The 16,864-nt window shown below is 44.2% G+C and overlaps 1 protein-coding gene across 3 annotated transcripts in view; it reads right to left on the reverse strand.

The window, feature by feature from the left end:
* The window catches only part of UNC5A (unc-5 netrin receptor A), a 144,670-nt gene that overhangs the window by 19,496 nt on the left and 108,310 nt on the right, over positions 1-16,864 (reverse strand). The window contains exons 2-8 of one of the 3 annotated variants that reach the window (XM_060765614.2): positions 16,506-16,724; positions 14,285-14,428; positions 13,837-13,940; positions 13,231-13,411; positions 12,298-12,465; positions 11,179-11,343; positions 5,952-6,140 (exon numbers count right to left, since the gene is read on the reverse strand). In XM_060765614.2, the coding sequence (XP_060621597.2) occupies positions 5,952-6,140; positions 11,179-11,343; positions 12,298-12,465; positions 13,231-13,411; positions 13,837-13,940; positions 14,285-14,428; positions 16,506-16,724 (1,170 nt within the window). The remainder of the gene's footprint in view (positions 1-5,951; positions 6,141-11,178; positions 11,344-12,297; positions 12,466-13,230; positions 13,412-13,836; positions 13,941-14,284; positions 14,429-16,505; positions 16,725-16,864) is intronic. The other 2 variants (XM_060765615.2, XM_060765616.2) reach the window with 2 other exon arrangements.

Below are 16,864 nucleotides of genomic sequence, written 5' to 3' on the forward strand. Positions count from 1 at the left end.
GTTGCAAGTCTGATGTCTCTACTCTTCACTATTTTATCGAGACTGGACATTGCTCTCCTCCCAAGAAGTAAGCGTCTTCTGATTTCCTGGCTACAGTCTGCATCTGCAGTAATCTTTGCACCTAGAAATACAAAGTCTGTCACGGCCTCCACGGTTTCTCCCTCTATTTTCCAGTTGTCAATCATTCTTGTTGCCATAATCTTGGTTTTTTTGACATTTAGCTGCAACCCGGCTTTTGCGCTTTCTTCTTTCACCTTGATTAGAAGGCTCCTCAGCTCCTCCTCGCTTTCGGCCATCAGAGTGGTGTCATCTGCATATCTGAGGTTGTTAATGTTTCTTCCAGCAATTTTCACCCCAGCTTTGCATTCATCCAGCCCCGCACATCGCATGATGTGTTCTGCATACAGGTTAAAAAGGTTGGGTGAGAGGATGCAGCCTTGCCGTACACCTTTCCCAATCTTGAACCAGTCTGTTGTTCCGTGGTCAGTTCTGACTGTTGCTACTTGGTCCTTGTACAGATTCCTCAGGAGAGAGACAAGGTGGCTTGGGATGCCCATCCCACCAAGAACTTGCCACAATTTATTATGATCCACACAGTCAAAGGCTTTAGAATAGTCAATGAAGCAGAAGTAGATGTTTTTCTGAAACTCCCTGCCTTTCTCCATTATCCAGCGGATATTGGCAATCTGGTCTCTCATTCCTCTGCCTTTTCTAAACCCAGCTTGAACATCTGGCAACTCTCGCTCCATGTATTGCTGGAGTCTTCCTTGCAGGATCTTGAGCATTACCTTACTGGCATGAGAAATAAGGGCCACTGTACGGAAGTTGGAGCAGTCTTTCGCATTTCCCTTTTTTGGTATGGGGATATAAGTTGATTTTTTCCAGTCTGATGGCCATTCTTGTGTTTTCCATATTTGCTGGCAAATGGCATGCATCACCTTGACAGCATCATCTTTTAAGATTTTAAACAGTTCAGCTGGGATCCCGTCGTCTCCTGCTGCCTTGTTGTTAGCAATGCTTCTTAAGGCCCATTCAACCTCACTCCTCAGGATGTCTGGTTCTAATTCATTCACCACACCGTCAAAGCTATCTTCGATATTGTTATCCTTCCTATACAGATCTTCTGTATAGTCTCGCCACCTTCTCTTGATCTCTTCAGCTTCTGTTAGGTCCCTGCCATCTTTGTTTCTTATCATACCAATTTTTGCCTGAAATTTACCTCCAATGTTTCTAATTTTCTGGAAGAGGTCTCTTGTCCTTCCTATTCTGTTGTCTTCTTCCACTTCCATGCATTGCTTATTTAAAAATAGTTCCTTATCTCTTCTGGCTAACCTCTGGAATTGCGCATTTAACTGGGCATATCTCCCCTTTTCACTGTTTCCTTTTGCTTTCCTCCTTTCTTGGGCTACTTCCAGTGTCTCAGCAGACAACCATTTTGCCTTCTTGGTTTTCTTTTTCTTTGGGACGTACTTTGTTGCCGCCTCCTGAACAATGTCTCGGACTTCTGTCCATAGTTCTTCTGGGACTCTGTTTACTAAATCTAGTCCTTCAAATCTGTTCTTCACTTCCACTGTATATTCGCTAGGAATGTTAGTGAGATCATATCTAACTGGTCTGTGTATTTTCCCTGATCTCTTTAGTTTTATTCTAAATTGGGCAATAAGAAGTTCGTGATCTGAGCTACAGTCAGCCCCAGGTCTTGTTTTCACCGACTGGATGGATGTCCGCCACCTTTGGCTGCAAAGGATGTAGTCAATCTGATTTCGGTGTTGACCATCTGGTGAGGTCCATGTATAAAGCCGTCTTTTAGGTTGTTGGAAGAGAGTATTCGTTATACACAGCGAGTTTTCCTGGCAGAATTCTATCAGCCTGCGTCCTGCTTCATTTTGTTCTCCCAGACCATGCTTGCCTGTGATCCCAGTTGTCATTTGACTTCCCACCTTGGCATTCCAGTCTCCTGTGATGAAAATAATGTCTCTTTTTGGTGTATTATCCAGTAGGTCCTGCAGATCCTCATAGAACTGATCTACTTCTGCTTCTTCAGCAGCTGTGGTTGGGGCGTATCTTTGGATCACTGTGATGTTGAAAGGCTTTCCTTGCACTCGAATTGAGATCATTCTGTCATTTTTTGGGTTGTATCCAAGCACCGCTTTAGCAAATTTCTTATTAATTATGAAGGCTACTCCATTTCTTCGATGTTCCTCTTGTCCGCAGTAGTAGATCTGGTGGTCATCTGATGTGAAGTGGCCCATTCCAGTCCATTTCAGTTCGCTGACCCCCAGAATGTCTATCTTTAGTCTTGACATCTCACCAATAACAACATCCAATTTGCCCTGGCTCATAGATCTTACATTCCAGGTTCCTATGGTGTGTTGATCTTTAGAGCATCGGATTCGTCGTTCACCTCCAGTACCGTCGGCCGCTAGCCTTCCTTTCGGCTTTGAGCTAGCTGCGTCATCACAACTGGGGCTAGTTGAACTTATCCTCTGCTCCTCCCCAGTAGCATTTTGGCCATCTTCCGACCTGGGAGTCCCATCTTCCAATGGCATACCGACATATCTCTGGTTGTACTGGTCCATTTAGTTTTCTTGGCAAGGATACTGGAGTGGTTTGCCATTGCCTTCCCCAGGGATCACGCTTGGTCTGACCTCTCTGCCACAACCGTCCCGTCTTGGGTGGCCCTTCACGGTTTCGCTCATGACATCATTGAGGTGCTCAAGCTCCAGCGCCCCGACAAGGCGGTGATCCTTTGCTGGTTAAAGTAGTATCAAAGTGCTATAGCAGTATATTGTGAAAGAATATTCACAAAGACTGGTCAAAATTGGACCCCTGGGTTATATGCATCTTCTAGGTCATATAGGCTTGCTCCAACTCTCAGGTTCAGGATTAGGGAAAGCCCAAAATGCCACAAACAGTTCTGTTCTTTCAGTCCTGAACCCATGAAGAGCTTCAGTACAGACATTCCCTTGAACAGCAATTTCTCTCTCCTTTTAGGGGTCAGCTTGCTCATCCCACCTGATGCCATCTCACAGGGGAAGATCTATGAAATCTACTTAGAATCATAAAATCATAGAGTTGGAAGACACCTCATGAGCTATCCAGTCCAACTTCCTGCCAAGAAGCAGGAAAATAGCATAAGCAGAAGTGTGGGAAATAACACTCCCAGCTCCTAAAACATGTGTGCTATCTGCAGTGCATAGACACACACTCACAAAACCCATGAGCCTCTTCCAAAGCGTAACTATTTAATATTTTCTGCCATTACGTGGAAGACTTCACTATGAATCCTGCAGATATCTGCACTTTTTGTCCCCATGTCTAGTACGAGGTGAGACTCACTGTCAGCTTGTCCCTTCACGCTCGTCTTTACTCTGTCACCTTCAGCTTATCAGGGCTGACTAAGACCTCAGAAGCCCTTGAGAGTGAAATTAACTACTTATAAGGTATTTTTGGGGTGCTGTGGCATGGAGGATTGTCACCCAGATCCCATGCATTTGCCCAGAATGGAATATGTGTCCTGTAAATTAGTTCCAGACTGTCAGTGGGGTGGCCCTTGTTACACTAGAGTCCTTTTACTACACAAGTGGCTTTGATGTCTTAAGGGCAAAATGGCACGACCCACACAGAAACCACTGGAACAATTGCTTTGCCTTTCCCAAATTTTCTCCCCTGTGCGAAGGAGGGTTAATTGCGACAGTGTAACACTGGCCCATTGGGCCAGAGATGTTTCTTCCATACAAAACTTTTCCTGAAAGGTCAGTGATGAGCTGCCTTCACCGGTTCAAAGAGGTTCCAATGAGAGCGTATTAGAAAGTAACTAGGGTCTTGAAGCCAAAATAGGATATTTCAGCAGGTTCTCTCAGAAAACACAAATGGCTTGCTTCTAACCTCTGATGCAGCATGCCTCTTTGGTGAAGGCAGGATTTAATAGTGTCAAGATGGACAGGGAAGAGAGCATCTCTGACATTTGAGTGTCTGGCTATAATTGTAATAGATTTTTTTTGGCGTGATTGTTGTGTCTGTAGACTCCACTTTTCCTCAGAACCTCCATTTAAGTAACTAACCTTAAGAACCCTTTCCAAGTTCAGACCTTTCATTCTTTGAGAAAGTGATCTTACACCTGAACATTCTGTTTTGGCTGCTACCTGTTATCCATTTTTAAGCTCTGATTGTTTATTTTTCTAGCACCTGTAAGCTGCTCTGATATAGTGGAAAGCAGCCCCATTACATGACGCTTGTTAGACCATCAGCGCCCCAAATTCCAATAACGTTTTAAGCTACCAAAGAAAGAAATCCAAGAAGCTATGTTTCACCAATAAAGCCTATCATCACAGACCTCACAATCTGAGGATGCCTGCCATAGATACAGGTGAAACGTAAGGAGAGAATGCTTCTAGAACATGGCCATACAGCCCGAAAAACCTACAACAACTCAGTGATTCCAGCCATTTTTTTTGTTGTGTCAGGAGCGACTTGAGAAACTGCAAGTCGCTTCTGGTGTGAAATAATTGGCCGTCTGCAAGGACGTTGCCCAGGGGACGCCCGGATCTTTTGATGTTTTACCATCCTTGTGGGAGGCTTCTCTCATGTCCCCACACGAGGAGCTGGAGCTGATAGATGGGGCTCATCCACATTCTCCCTGGATTCGAACCTGCGACCTGTCGGTCTTCAGTCCTGCCGGCACAGGGATTTAACCTACTGTGCCACCGAGGGCTCCTATTCCGGCCATGAAAGCCGTTAACAATACAAAGCCTATCATTATCCTTTTTTTTCTTCTCCTCTGCAGCCTAGATGGTATTGTCCTAGGTGGGTAGCTTTGGTTTCCCATTGGCAAAAATGAAGACTCCGCAAGACTAAGGCAGGGTGAATCATTTTTTTGGCCAAGAAAACCTTTGGCCAACCACAGTAGATAAAATTCTACTAGAAAGTTTAGGCACTATCCTATCAAGTTAGAATGATGGGGTTACCCACATTATCTTTTCATATGGAGGTATAACAGGTTAAAACACACCCAAAGCTTGCACACAACTGGAAATCCATTCTCACTCCCACTATTACGCTGCAAGTGTCTCTTCCTCCACCCCCCCCCCCCCCCCCCAGTCTCATAGTATAAAAGGACCTGGAAGGTTTTCCAAAGTGAACTGCAATGTGGAGGAATGCTGTGGTGGGTGGAATAGGAGAGTTATGGCTGGGAAGGGTTCTGTCCTCCCCCATCTCCAGTTGCAGCCCCCATCCACCTGCTTACACCTGTGGTATTGTTCTGCTGAAGAAAAGCCTCTCTTGAAAAGCTTGTGAAATCTTTTCTGAAACCTAATTGCAACTGTCCTCCACCTTCCTTTCAATGGAGAGGGATTTCCACATCTCAAACCAGAGAATGCTTGCTATTTTAGAAGCTCTGTCACTATTGCATGTCCAGTTCCTTTACCTATTTTTCTTTTCCGTGTGTTGCAGAGCAAATTACAAACTCTCCTTGTGATAACAAAAAGAGTAAAGGGATATGTCAAGAGGCTTGATTAATGATGCAGCAGTGAGTGGGCTTGTGGGCCTGAATCCTATCAGTTAGTGCAAAATAGAGTAGACCTATTGAATCCATGACTGAATGTGAGTCAGAACATTAGTAAATACCACTGATCCAAAGACCTACTCTGGTAGGAACTCAACAGGATTCTGGCCATGATGCACCAATCTTCCTCTCTAGAGTTTAACATGAGAATCCCACTTTCCATCAGTGTGATTCCTCTCTCATACCTATAGGACAGCAAAAGAGACAAGTACTCTCTCCACATTGAAATCTGGAAGCTGCATATACATTGCCTGTATCCATAGAAATCGTTTGATCAAGAGGTGGTTTTCCACCATCACCTATTTTATCACACATACTGAATGTCTAATATAGGTTGCACTGGATTTCCATGCTTCCGAAGATGCCCCATATCTAGATTGACATTCACCTGCTTTAGTGGGCTTGATGCTGACTGGCTGGAAGCCAGCTGTGAGGATAGACGAGTCAGCCACATCCGAATCCAAGCCTTCTTTCTTGCGGCAATAGACAAGGGTTACCACCAGGAGCAGCAGCACCAGGCAAACAGCTACAGCAATCAGGCCGACATACAGAGCCACATCCTCCGAGCCACCAGTCCCTATGGAGGGAAGCAGGAGAACAGAGAAGTCCAAGCTGAGCCAACGTGCAAAATAATAGCATCTCTTTCTGGAGGAGAATACTAAACCTCCAAATGTCTCTAGGGAATGGAATCTGTCCGAACGTATCTCCCTCTATGAACCAGTTCGCAGATTAAGATCTTCCGGGGACGTCCTGCTCTCGGCCCCACCGGTCTCACAAGTGTGGCTGGTGGGGATGAGGGCTGGTGGGGATGGTGGCCCCACGACTGTGGAACTCCTGAGTGAGATCGGGTTGGCCTTCTCCCTCCTGAACTTTAGGAGACCTGGCTGTGGAACCAAGTGTTCAGCCCATCACAGGAATATTTAAAGTCAAAGTGAAAGTTGAAAGTGCAATGACCCAGGGCTGTTTACGACAATGGCTATGTCTCTGTGCGATAGGTGATGTTATTTTATGTGATGTGTTTAATCATGTTTAATGATTTTTAGGGGAGGATCAATTTTAATGTTTTATACTGATTTTTTAATGGCATTGAATTGTTGCCAACACTGTGAACCACCCTGAGTCCCCTTCAGGGTTGAGAAGGGCGGTATACAAACATCGCAAATAATAAATAAATAAATAAATAAATAAATCTGAATCCTGTCCTGTCCTGCCCTCCCCATTTAAGAGGAACAGGAGAACAATATTTTCAGTCGCCTTCTTTTTGAGCGCAGTTTCCTTTGATTTTTCCCACCCTCCCTTACACCTTAGAGCAGTGAAAAGTCTATCTTGGACAGGAAGTGACTTGGAGAGCATGACACAGGGCCCCCCACTTGAATTTTGGGGTGGGTGGGTGTCTGGTTTTCTTGCTAGAGGGGGAGACCTAATTCTCAGCAGGGTCAGCTGTCTTAAACTTAGATACAATCAAAATGAAATTGAAGAACAAGCAGATGGCATTTTAGCAGCATTTGTTATGCTTAATTTTCTATAAAAGGAGAGGGCAACATGTGGCCTGCAGGCTGCTTGCACTCCCCAGAGACTCCTCTAATATGACCCATTTTTAACCACCACTCCCCACACACATAGTTAAACAGTCTGGGAATCATGGTTCACCTATACCACAAGAAGCATGGTGCTCTGTGTGCATTGTTTTGACCCAAAAGCCCCCTTGGATATTATTTTTGGTTTCAATTTTTGCAAGGTAGCTAGATATTTATGTGTCTTTCAGAAATGGAGAGGAGAATGTGTATTGCCATCTGCAATGTGTCTTTACTAGAAAGGTGTTGTGGTAACAAATGTTATAGAAAATAGGTTTTAGAAAGACCCTTTTCTCTCCCATCTGGTAGTATTTTTAAAGTACAAACATATAATCTTAAATAGGTAAAAAGAATATTGTATGTATCTTTTCCTATGGATTCAATAACCAAGATTTCACTTATCAACTCTGTCAAAAATAATCCCCCTTGGAAATGTTGGTGGCCTTTCTACATTAATCAGTGCAGTGATATAGTATGCTTTCTTCTCAGGTTTAGTCAAATATAGGGTTTCCAATTATCCATAATTTCAGTACCCACAGGGAGTATTGGGATGGAACCTCTGCAGATATAGGAATTGTATTGTAATTGCCCTTCCGCATCCACCATCTCTTGTTTATGTCTGTGACGGTCGCTTGCCTTCCCATGAAGATGGAAGACTGTCCTTTTTAGAGGTAACCACACAAACAGGCAGACAGATGGGCAACAAAGTGGCACATATGAACCGAATGGGAAGTAAAGAACAGAGGGAGCAGAAGTAAAAGATGCAGGTCTTCTATATATGTGACAGCAATGTTTCTGTGTTAAAAGAACAACCAGTCATGCATGCATTAGCCTAGTTTATAAGGGAACATATGTGCAAAGTGTGTATGGAGTGTATGTGTGTTTGTGGGGTGAAGGGGAGGGGAGAGGAAAAGAGAGATCGTTTTATGGGAGCCAGCACTCTGGCCTGCTGTCCCTGCTGGATCCCACTGCTGCCCCCACCAGCAGCTGAGCCAAACTGTCAGGTTCACTTCCTCTGGGAGGGCAAGGGGGACTTTGCTTCATTTCAACTATGAGAATGGTTAATGTGATGTAAAAGGAAGAGAAAACCCCTAGGAGGCCCAACAAGCTAAGATGGTTAATGAGCCAGGATGGGACCTGTCACTCACTCTCCCACCCTGGCATGCCAGCGCAGAGCTCTACGGCCCTGGAGGGCCAACAGGCGGCTTGCTAGGCTGACACATGCTGGGCTGTGATCTTGGGAGGGGAAGGACGTATCTTTGGGGAGAGGGTTGTAGATTCCCCTTGGAGCAATGGGCCCTGTGGAAGGGGGGGGGGGGGGTATGGAGGTACAGGCTGCCAGGCTTGGGAAGAAGAGGGTGTCATTGCCAAGGTGGGTTCTTGGGTTGGTGCCTTATGGCTGCTGGGCAATGCTAAACTAGACAGCGGCGATTCCATCTGTGCTCGGCAGACGGCTGCTAGTTCCTATGCGGACGGATGGGCAGAGTAGAGCTGACAGGCCTCAGTGCCCTTACATCTCAATCAGCCAGGAATGAAAGTCAGCTCAGACAGCAACAAGAGGCCCCTCTCTCCTTCTCCCCATTTTCCACTCAGAAGATTCAGCAAACTCAGGGGAGATACATACACACACGGGGGCCATCACTTGGCCTACATTACATAGATCAGAGGGAGGTCTCCTGTATGAAGGTGCCCTCTCCTTGAAAGGCTGCCAGAGAGCTGTCCTCTGTTGAAGAGCAGCCAGGCACAGACCCTGTCTAAAGAGAAAAAAGCCCCCAGGTCTAAACAAGAAACACTGTCAAATAGTGCACAGCTGAGCTGCAACTTCTGTCTTTCTCCAAAATAACATATTCCTCCCAAAGTCCTTCTATATTTTAATTCCCCCCTTTGCCATTATAGTTGAAAAATGGGAAGGTATGCTGATTGAGCTGCATCAGTCTACGGACACAGAATCTGTCAACAAACATGAAAAACAAAACTGATTGGAAACACTCAATTTACACTGAAGTCCCCAAGAAAGGAGGCACCAGAGATTGCAATGACCATAGGACCATTGCATTCATTTCTCAACAAGCAAAATTCTGCAACAATTTTTAACATATATGTAGGAAAAGATGACAGATGTCCAAGCCAAGATCAGGAAGGAAGAGGCACTAGGGACCATATCGCAAATAAATGTTGGATAATGGAACACACCAAAGAATTTCCAAAGAAAATCAGTCTATGATTACAGCAAACCCTTTGATTGTTTAGATCATGAAAAGCTATATATCACTTTAAAGAAATGGGGGTGTGTCACAATATTTAATTGTCCTGGTGTGTAATATGTACCCAGGACAAGAGGCTACCATCAGGACACAATACTAAATGGGAGGAAGGAAATCAACAATTTAAAATATGCAGATGATACCATCCTATAAACAGAAAATAGCAAAGACCTGGAATGATTACTGAAGGAAATGAAGGAAGAACATGCAAAGACAATTGAACATTAACAAATAATAATAATAATAATAATAATAATAATGAGAATAGATGACCTACATGACTTTAAACAGATGATAAAACATTGAAATAGTTCAAGATTCTCCATGTCTTTGCTCAGTCATTTATTGCAGTCAAGAAATCAGAAGAACAGGACTTGGAAGGGCAGCTAAGAAGGAACTAGGCAAGACGTGTAAAGATATATCATTGAATACTAAAATTAGAATTCTCCATGCCATTGTATTTCCCATTTCTATGTGTAGTTGTGAAAGCTGTACAATGAAGAAAGCTAATAGGAAGAAAATCAATTCATTTAAAATCTGATGCTGGAGATGAGATTTATGAATGCTGTAGATTGCTAAAAATACAAATAAATGGTTCCTAAAGCAAATTATTATTATTATTATTATTATTATTATTATTATTATAATATTTATTTATACCCCGCTTTATCTCTCCTGAAGGAGACTCAAAGAGGCTTAACATAAAAAATCAGCATAAAATAAATATACAAATATGCAAATATTAAAATAGCATTAAACATCATTAGTATTAAAAACAATTCAGATTACATCCATAAAAACATATAAAATCACCTGAATAAAAGGTATTAGCCTGCAGCCAGAAGAACAGCAGTGAGGGGGCCATCCTGCCTTCCCTGGGCAGGGAGTCCCAGAGTCGAGGGGCAGCCACTGAGGAGGAAAGACCACTTTTTCATTCCCACCTATTGAGCTTGAGATGGAGGTGAGACTGAAAAAGGGGCCTCTCCTGAAGATCTCAGGGTCTGAGCAGGTTCATACAAGGGGATGCTGTTAGCCAAAAAGCCTGGACCTGAATCAAAATTCAAGCCTGAACTCTCCCTAGAAGCCAAGATGAAAAGAAGTTACTCTCTAGAAAAGATAATAATGCTATGTAAGGTAGAAGGCAGAAGGAAAGGGGGAAGACCACATTTCAGATGGATAGATTCAGTGAATGGAGACCTTAGAGGGGCAGTTGATGAAAGGTTTTTATGGAGGTCTCCCATTCATAGGGTAGTCACAAGTTGAATTCAACTTGATAGCAATTAAAAACAAGAAGAATGGCATCAGTGGAAGCCCCCCCCCCCTCTTTGTCTTTCTGTGTGATGCATGAAAGGCACTTTTTAACAGCACCCAGAGACCAGAGAGAGCAAGCATACAGGTCCCTTGGCCCACTGTCTTTCTCACTCTGATGAGTGGTATTGTATTTCTATTTAGACCAGAGGTGTCAAACTTGTGGCCCTCCAGATGTTTGGAACTCCAAGTCCCAGAAGCCCTAGACAGCTTGTCTAATGACCAGGAATTCTAGGAGCGGAAATGTAAAGCACCTGGAGGGCCACAAGTTTGACAGTACTGATTGAGACTATAATAGTTATTTCTTACTCGGAACCTTGACACATAAACAAGCATATGCAAGATATATGCAGATGTCCCCTCTTTTATCTTTCCCCACTCCACCATTCCCCTTATACCCCATCTTTTCCATCTCAACCCCAGGTCTCTCTCTCTCTTTTCAAATATGATAGAAGCGACAGAGACTCACCATGAGAACACAATTCACTGGTGCAGTTGCGGGTCTCCAGTTCAGGCCCCTGGCACTCATCTCCACCATTCCGGGGCACTGGATCCGAGCACTCACGACTACGCCAGTGTGTACAGTCTGCACCACACACAGACCATATGCTCCAGGATGCCCAACCACCAGGCACTGTCAGATAGGACAGGAGGCAGTAGAAAGGCTTAGACAAACCACAATACAAACCAAAGGAGTGTTTGCAATTTCACAAGGGGACTCTCTCTCTGTCCTTTTATTCCTCCACTCACCAACATCCTAGCTCCTCCCTCTACCCCAGCATCTTTCTCTCTCTTTCTCTACTCAAACGATTGAAGTAACTTCAAGGGACTTAAAACACTGTTGGGATACATTGGGAGAAGAGGGACTGGGACTGCAGAGCTTGTGGTTGGCCTACTGACAGCCACAGAAACCACCTAAACTATGAAAGGGAGTCCTTCCCACATGCCTCAGAAGAACAATGGCTCAGAGATGGGAAGGGGAACAAACACAGACACATGGGTGGATGTGGGGAAGACAGATAGATGGTGGGGAGGCAAGGCAAAGGATGGCTGCCCAAGGCAGGGAGTGAGTATTGGTTCAAACAGAGATGAAAGAAGACACAGAAAGATCAGTCTCAGACACACACAAAACCATTCTGGATTCATAGTCAATTAAGAAGGGTTGATCTTGCGAAAGGACAAAGGCAAGGGTGCCCTGATGACCAATGTCCTATGGGTAGAGCCCTGTGAAGGAGGAGACCACTCATTCTGCACCCAGAGCCAAAACAAAAAGGATCTTTAGGAAATGTGAGTGAAAAACTTGAGCAAAAGTGTACAGCTCAGCCTAGTCTGGGATTATTGTGGCTTTACTCCCAAGCATTATTTTTAGTGTGAACTATGAGCAAATTCTTATGTTTGGCCTGAGGAACCTATCACTCTCATGCATTTTTCATCCCAATTCACAGCAGTTCAAATGGAAGAAGTAATGGTAGGTCATCAATAGCTGGAGGGTTAACAAGTTCTTCCTAGTCCTGGCTTAGGGGGTGAAAGTGAGTACAGCAAACAAGAGTTGTGGGAGTAAGTGCACAGCCATGGGCAGGGGCGGTACCTGGGCACAGGGTGGCGCAGGAACTTTTCTGCACATTCTGACCCTCACAGAAGGCCCCCCCGTTGAGTGGCGTTGGGTTGGTGCAGCTCCGGCTCCGCTTCTGCCAGCCCCGTCCACAGCTGGTGCTGCAGGGTGACCAGTCCGTCCACGTCGACCAGCCACCATTCACTGGGGGGAAGGGACAGCATCAGCTAGAGCTCTCAAGAGACAGGGCCAATGGCTGGGAGGGCCAAGAGCTGAGTGGAGGCAGCCTCCCGCATCTGGAGCAGAGTGACTTCGAGGTTAGGAGAAGTTGAGCCCTTTGGGACTTTGGGGAGGAGTAAGATGACTGGCTCTGGGATTTGCACTTCCCTTTTGTGTATGCACAGTTTTGGGAGAATACACAGGAAAACATGGGGGCATATGCAAGAGGAGTCACAAGCAAAGGGGTGGACACTTGGAGGAGTGGGGAGGAGAGGGTCATGCAGTTTTCCTCTGTGGGATTCTGCAGAAGAATCTTTGCTCCCTGCTTACTTCAGCAATACCCTTCCCCTATGCCTGGAGTTCTTATACTCCATGTATCTCATTCAAAACAATTTCCCTCCAAGATACAAGGTATATTCCTAGCACAATTCCTTTAACATCACACCCCAAAATAACTGGTGCTTGAGAACTCAAGCTTCCCAGATCTGTTGTCCTCCAGGTATGTTAGAGTACATCTCCCACCAATGGTCATATTAGCTAAGAATGATGGGAGATCCAAGACATCTGAAGGGTGTTAAGTTAGGGAAGGCTGCATAACTAATTTCGCCAACTCCAATCTAAACTAATCCAATATCTGGGGCTTAGACCATGACAGGCTGCACACATCCCAACCCATTTAAGAAGAAATTGCTTAAGAAGAGATTGCTGTTCCCCACTGGTCCCCATTTTTCTCCCCTGATGAGTCCCTACCATAGACAGTGACAGCAGCAGATGAGCTACGACGTCGAGCCACAATGTTTTTGGCCACACAGGTATAGTTGCCCGTGTCTGCCAGGCGAGCCTGCTTCAGCACTAGGCTGTGCTCTAGGGTGATATAGAAATTGGGGTCCAGGGCTGGGTCCACAAGCTCTTCATTGCGTAGCCACTCGACCTTCAGGAGACATAAGCCATGCATAAGTCAGGAGGGTTGTGGCACTCTGCCTTTAAGGACACTGTCTCTGAAGATGTCTCAGAGGGAAACATGTCCTGGCACTGATCTAGTGAGAGACTGACACGTCAGTCAGAAGGGCAGGGAGGGGGGCTAAAAAATGTGAGTTAATGAGCTCTGCAGACAGATAAGCTGGAGTCAATCAAGCAGAGATGGCCAATATGTCAGGCAAGAGTTGCCACAAATCCAACCCAGATATTCTGCAGCTGTTGCAGGATGGCAAAGCCAGGGAAGTGGGAGATAACTGGAGGCTAGTGTGTGCATATCATGTGTGATGATGCCTGTCAAACTACTTGGGGCTTTGGCCCAATCTATGCCATGCCTTTGTATTACTGTCCCAGAAACAAGTCTATGGGACCAGTACTCACTTCAGCCGGTGGGATCCCCTCTGGAGGTCGGCAAGGCAGTACAATCCCCTGCTCAATTGAGACCTCTTTGGCCAGAGGCTCCTGCTCAAAGTTCTTCCGCAGATCTAGAAAGAAGAGAAGCTCAATTTGATAACTGCATAGACCCCCTTGTCACATGAAACTACTCCTCTGTTACCACAGACCTGTTGGCATCTGGTCAACACCAGTGTCCACATGTTCATTACCCAAAAGGCCTATTGTCATATTCTAATATTCAGCATATTAATATTCTAATATTTGGGTCATGGCTCATCCAATATAACCACCAATGGTATTGGGTGCCCTGGCTGGGAGGGAAGTTAAATTGGAAGATAATGATCATAAGGCTTGTGGGTAGGGATTGTCGATGATCAGAGATCCTAGATGGGCCTCCTGGAGTAGTTAGGCAGATAAACAAAATGCCACTCACAAGCAATGCGCACATAGGCTTTCTGGCTTTTGGTGGTGCCAGAAGTGCTCCAGGCAACGCACTGGCACCAATACTCTTCTAAGCCAAAGATCTTCTCCACTTGCTGCCGTGAGATGTCAATCCGTACCTCCATAAGCGGCAGGTCTGTCAAAGCACCAAGGGACACAGGAGCAAGAGGGAAAGGAAAGGAAAGAAAGATCACATGGTGAAATTGCTCACTAGGCAGCACTGTATACACTGCATATCTGTGAAGGTGTAAAAAATTAAGAGAATGTTGGAAGTTGTCTTAAAACAGCCTGAAGGTGCTAAATGGGGAGTTACTTCCATAAATCTATCTATCTATCCAAGGATATCAAATTTCAAACTAAACAACAAAGTCAAAAACAAAAGTGAACAAAATATGATAAGCAAAACTCACAACAAAACAAAACCATTGTTAATTCTCTATATCTATACCAAATATACCATTCATTATACACTAATTTACCAACCATCCACATTTCCAAATCATATTTCTTTTCTAGAACTGGTTCTCATTACAATTATATCAATTTCAAAACAATATATTTCCAAAGATTAATTACTTGACTTGGTTGTCCTGTTATTTCTATGTTTGCATTTGCAAGAAGGATGAGGGAAGAAAAAGAAGAAGAAGAAAAATGTAGCAGCATTTTAATGCTAGCTATTTTTTATTTTTGCATGAGCTTTTTTCACTTCTTCTGATGCAGTACAGAATGCAACCAAGAAAGTGGGTTTATTTCCTCAAAAGCTTATGCATAATAGTCTTCAAGATGCTGCTACATTTTTTCTTCCCCACCCCCATCATTCTTCCTTTTTATGCTGTAAGAGACTAATACAGCTGAAAACTGGGAAAAAAATGGAAATCATGTTCATGCTTGATTCATAGCTGAACCTAAACTGGAGTTCAGGGATACCTGTTTTATATATTGTTATAATGTTTTTGTTTTATTTTGTTTTATACTGTTGATATGCATTTTAACTGTGGTGATTGGGCTTGGTCCCATGTAAGCCGCCCCGAGTCCCTTCAGAGAGATGGAGGCGGGGTACAAAAATAAAGTTATTGTTATATTATTATAAGGACGAAGTGCAAAATTTAACTTCCTGTTAATCTCAGCTTTCATTGTGAATTGTTAAACAGCTTTATAAACTCTTAGAGTTGCAAATAGGTATATTGGCAATTCTCAGGGACCAAAGGGCTTGCTGAATATGATTTTTCATAATCAGGGTAAGGGCTTTAGTGCACTGAATACATTCTTTCTCTTCTCCATGATTACAGAAACAGAATAAATTATGCAAAATTGTAACTACTACCAATTATGTAAAGTACAAAAAAACCTACAGACATTTGCATAATCAACCTCAATCACAGAATTCAAATTTTGAAGCTACAGAATTTTTGTCATTATAGTGCAGGACTCTGGTTGGTTGGTTTTTCATGTACAAAGGCTGTAGAATAGCAAAAAGGCCTGGCCTCACCTACCTATTGTAAGCCTCCTCAGTTGACAGTACCTCCCAAGGGCCAGCTGTGACCCTGGTACTATTTTTATCTTTATTCACAGAACAGCAAATAAAGAGAACATGGAACAAGAACCAACAGAGGTGGATTTTTTAAAAGGGAATCTTGACTTTTCCATCTTTCTTGTTACGTTTTCTCAACCTTCAGTCTGAATCTTGTTCTGGTTAGGATGATGTGTTGAGATCTAACTATCAGTGGAACCGACACGAAAAGATTTCATCCTGCCTTTGTAGGATTGAACCTGAGGGATCCTGTTGCCAGTATTTTACTATATGTGGACAAGGAGATATCGAACACATCTTGTGTGAGCTCCACAGCACCATACATTTATCTGCACATTGTAACTCAGCTAGTTTAATACTTGACTCCTTTCCTGAAAGTGATTTTTATCACTCAACACTCTCATCAAAGTACAGTTCTTGGGATTCTTTGTAAAAATCCATTACAGTTAAAGCATATCTTGGGGAAATTCTTTTTTTGACTGCAACTCCCAGAATCCCCCAGCCAGCATGATCAATAGCTATCCTGACTTGAGAACCTGTGAGAGATGTAGTCCAAAAAAGGAACATTTTCACACTCTGAGTTAAGTTGGTTTGAACTCGATGTTAGTGCTAGAATGGAAACTAATGCTCTACCATTCTCTCACAAAGGTTGCCATTCCCCGACTCCCTTTCCATCACTCACCAGTGCTTTTGTCCTTGCTGCGTTGTATGATGTGGTCGCCCTGGTGCACCCACTCCCCGTTGCACTTGAAGTAAATCTGGGTGGCAGGCACAGCCTTGCAGGCCAATGTCACTGGTTTATTCTTGACAATATAAACATCCTCAGGTTCCAGAAGGAAATGAGGGAGGTCAGCGGTGGAGCCAGGCACGGGGATGGGAACTGTGGCACTTTGCTGGGCACCTGGACAGGGTAGACAGAGAGGAAGGAATTAGAAACCAGCATAATGGTAAGCCAGGATCATTCAGGATTCTGCCATAGGTCCTGTGGAGACTCCCACAGATTGGGGGGGGGGGGTATCAACTTCAGTGGCTCTTGCAATT

Source organism: Anolis sagrei, chromosome 2 (assembly GCF_037176765.1).
Source record: "Anolis sagrei isolate rAnoSag1 chromosome 2, rAnoSag1.mat, whole genome shotgun sequence".
In the NCBI taxonomy this organism is placed as follows: Eukaryota; Metazoa; Chordata; class Lepidosauria; order Squamata; family Dactyloidae; genus Anolis; species Anolis sagrei.